The sequence below is a fragment of the Egretta garzetta genome, unplaced genomic scaffold (genome assembly GCF_000687185.1).
Source record: "Egretta garzetta isolate BGI_Z169 unplaced genomic scaffold, ASM68718v1 scaffold43, whole genome shotgun sequence".
Lineage (NCBI taxonomy): Eukaryota > Metazoa > Chordata > Aves > Pelecaniformes > Ardeidae > Egretta > Egretta garzetta.
The window spans coordinates 1,620,284-1,623,428 of NW_009259047.1; the positions used below are offsets into that span (position 1 = coordinate 1,620,284).

General features: G+C 47.5%; 1 protein-coding gene across 1 annotated transcript in view; it reads left to right on the top strand.

Moving 5' to 3' along the window:
• LPAR3 (lysophosphatidic acid receptor 3) overlaps positions 1 to 2,271 on the top strand; it is a 15,382-nt gene extending 13,111 nt beyond the window's left edge. Inside the window, exon 3 of the mRNA XM_009635085.2 lies at positions 1,660 to 2,271. Coding sequence (XP_009633380.1) covers positions 1,660 to 2,009 — 350 coding nt within the window. The 3' untranslated portion in view covers positions 2,010 to 2,271. The remainder of the gene's footprint in view (positions 1 to 1,659) is intronic.
• The last annotated feature ends 874 nt before the right edge of the window (positions 2,272 to 3,145 follow it).

The following is a 3,145-nucleotide window of genomic DNA, read 5'->3' on the forward strand; positions in this document are numbered from 1 at the left end:
ACCAACACCCCCAGGAGAGCTTTTTAGCATGTAGCTGCTATCATCCTTATTTGTTTGATTTTTTTTTTTTTTTTCTCTAAGCCCCAAAAAGGGGGAAACTCTGCTGTTATAAATGATCGGAATTTCCTCAGCACGTTGTTCAAACGGCGACAGTTGCGCAGAGTTGTAATTTTCTATTTCTGTATGTCAGACAGCAATTGTGGCTTGTGCTAAGTTAGTATTATCATGCATATGGCTACTCCTTCCTTGGGCTCAAGGCGAGGGACGACGGGCTGCGGTGCCGGTGCCGGGGGGAGCGGGAGGGCAGCCGGGGCAGTTCAGGACCCCTCCCAAACTCCTGGCCGAGGGCTGTGTTTGGTGGCGAGGTTCCCCCTCCCCAGCGGTCCTGCCCACGCCCCTGCCTCTGTGGGGATGGGCAGTAACGCGGAAAGATGCAAACGCAATACTCAACTTCCTCCTAAGCTGGGGTTTTTATGCCTTCTTCATGTTGTCTTCACTCTAAGATCCTTTCTCCCTTATTCCCCCTTTCTTTAATTTATTTATTTTTTTTTTTTATTTTGAGAGGCTGGTGGGACAGGACTGTGTCATCCTATGCTCTCTCTTCCAGCTTTTATTATCACCTTGTGCCTCACTGCTTTCTCACAGGGCCGGTTGTCATTCCTGCCTCGCAGCTGAAACACGAGGAGAACTCTGCTGCTCCGGGGCTTGTCCTGCGGTTTCTCGCTATGTTTTGGGGAAATGCCTCTCTTGCAGAGTTTTCTTGTTCCCCCGTTGCCACACTCTTACTTCCTCATCCCTTTTGTCTTTTTTTTTTTGCTTTTTATTCCATTCTTTGCTTCGTTTCTTTGCCCTGACTGCTGCATCCTTTGGTTCATCTTCGCTAACTCATCGTTTCTTTGCTCTGGCTGCTGCGTTCTTTGGTTCGTCTTCGCTAACTCATCTGTGTGTTTCTTTCTCTCAACCACTGAATTTGTTTCCTGGATCCGAGTTGTTGGGTCTCACGAACCCGGTGTGCACACCCCAGGAGGGAGCAGCGGAGAGCAGTGGGCTGCTGCTCCGGCCGGGGAGCCGGCAGAGCTTGCATGTTGCAGGCGACGGCATGCAGCCGACGCTAGCCATAGCGTTTCCAGTCAGGATGTGTTTAAATTATGTGACTTTTGTTTTATGAATTGGGCAGCGTGCCCGTAGCTCTGCAGAGCCAGCCGTAGTGTGGCAGAAGATGTGTCTCCTCTTCGGATCCTTGTGCAGCAGTGGTGGAAGCCGTCCGGGGTCTTCTCCTCCAGCATACGAGAGAAATGAAGAGGGAGGAAGGCTGCGTCCCGAGCGCCAGTTCTCTGCTTGTTAATGCTCCAGAGCTCTTGTTTATTTATCAGTGTGGATGAACCGCTGTTGTGATGGCCTCTCCCTGCTCGTGTTGGAGCTGATGCTGTCTGCAGCTGGGCTCTTGCTCCCGGCAGGGGAGCCCCTGCTCAGGGCTTGGCAGAGAAGCTATGGTAGATATAATTTTGCTACTGTCATTAGAATTTTGTCCTCTCCTGCTTTTATCATTTTTGTGTGGAATTTTGATGAACCCAATAATCTTGTAAGGTGCAAAAAAAACCCCAACCCCCTAGCAGTTTGAAGTAATTTTTATATTTTTTTGTCTCCTTTATTTCTTAGGTGCCTTTGTTGTCTGCTGGACCCCTGGCCTGGTCGTCTTACTGCTCGATGGTCTGAACTGCACCTACTGTGGGATTCAAAATGTTAAAAGGTGGTTTCTTCTCCTGGCCCTGTTGAACTCTGTCATGAATCCAATAATTTATTCATACAAAGATGATGAGATGTGGGGTACCATGAAAAGGATGATTTGCTGCTCCTCTGAGGATAAGAGCCAGGACAGACGCTCATCACGGATCCCCTCGACAGTTCCCTGCAGGAGCACGGATACCTCAGGGCACTACATTGAAGATGGCATTATTCAAGGGACGATTTGTGGAAAAGGAGATCTTGGGGACAAAGGAAACTCCTGAGCTATTCAAGGGACTGACTTGGCTGGAAAAGGAGAGGGGGAAGGGAGAGGTTTTGTAAGAGAAGATTGACTGGCAAAGCTAGTAAACAATATATCTACTTTGTTCCAGAGCCTAAACTCCAGTGTTAACAAAAGTTCTTATAAATAATTGCCTGATGGAAAAACACTTTGTGATGAAGAAAACTTTCTGTGCTGCCGTCTTTCTCCTTTTTTTTTTTTTTTTTTCTTTTAAGTACATGAAATTGTTTATTCGTGTGAATGGAATAAATACATCTCAGAGACTTCTTGTGCATGGAAGCAAAATGTAAGCAAAGTAGTGAGACCCTCGTTAAGCTCCTACGGAGAGAATAAACCAGCCTTACTGTGCAGGCTTGGTATTCATTGGGTATTTATGCTTTGAACAGTTTCTGTGCATCCTGAGGAGGATCATAGGCTCGGTTGGACAGAATTGTGACCGGTTGTCTTGGTTTATGAAGTTTATGCAATAGTTCATACTTACCTTCTCTCTTCCTCCTCCTCACCTTGCTTTCAAATTAGGTAGTTTGATGGTTTATTAAAGCTATGCCAGAAACCTGGCCGCGATGGGAAGCCCGGACCAGGCACCAGCACGCGTGAGTACGTCAGGCCGTGGGTTGTCAGGGTCTGGGAGCACAAAAAGCCCAAAAGCCGTTATTACTTCCATGGTGGGGTGGATGCTGCAAGGAGATACGTTGTGCTCTCTGCTGCTGTTGTGTGGGCAGACGTTGCGGGTGGCTTAGCAGGGGAGCGGCGTGGCCGTGCTGGCTATGCTCATTTCTTGCTTCCCCAGATAACATCAAACGGGTGTGCTCACCCCTCTTTAACTGCTGTGTCACTGAGAGAAACTAAATCCAAACCTCTGCTTTAGGAGGGTGAACTTCTAAGGGAAGTTTAAATATACATGTATACGGGTTTGAGCAAGCTATTTAAAATAGAAATTAATTTACAGGAAAAAAAGCCTGAAACTAACCTAAACCCCTACAAGAGGACAGCATGCATTGACTGTCTGACCTTGGCTGGACCACGCTTAACCTCTGACTGGCAAGCAGATCTTACTGGAAGTTACTTGAGGAAGAGGCCATGAAACAGCAAACAGTGGAGGGCTTTCAGCATAGTGCC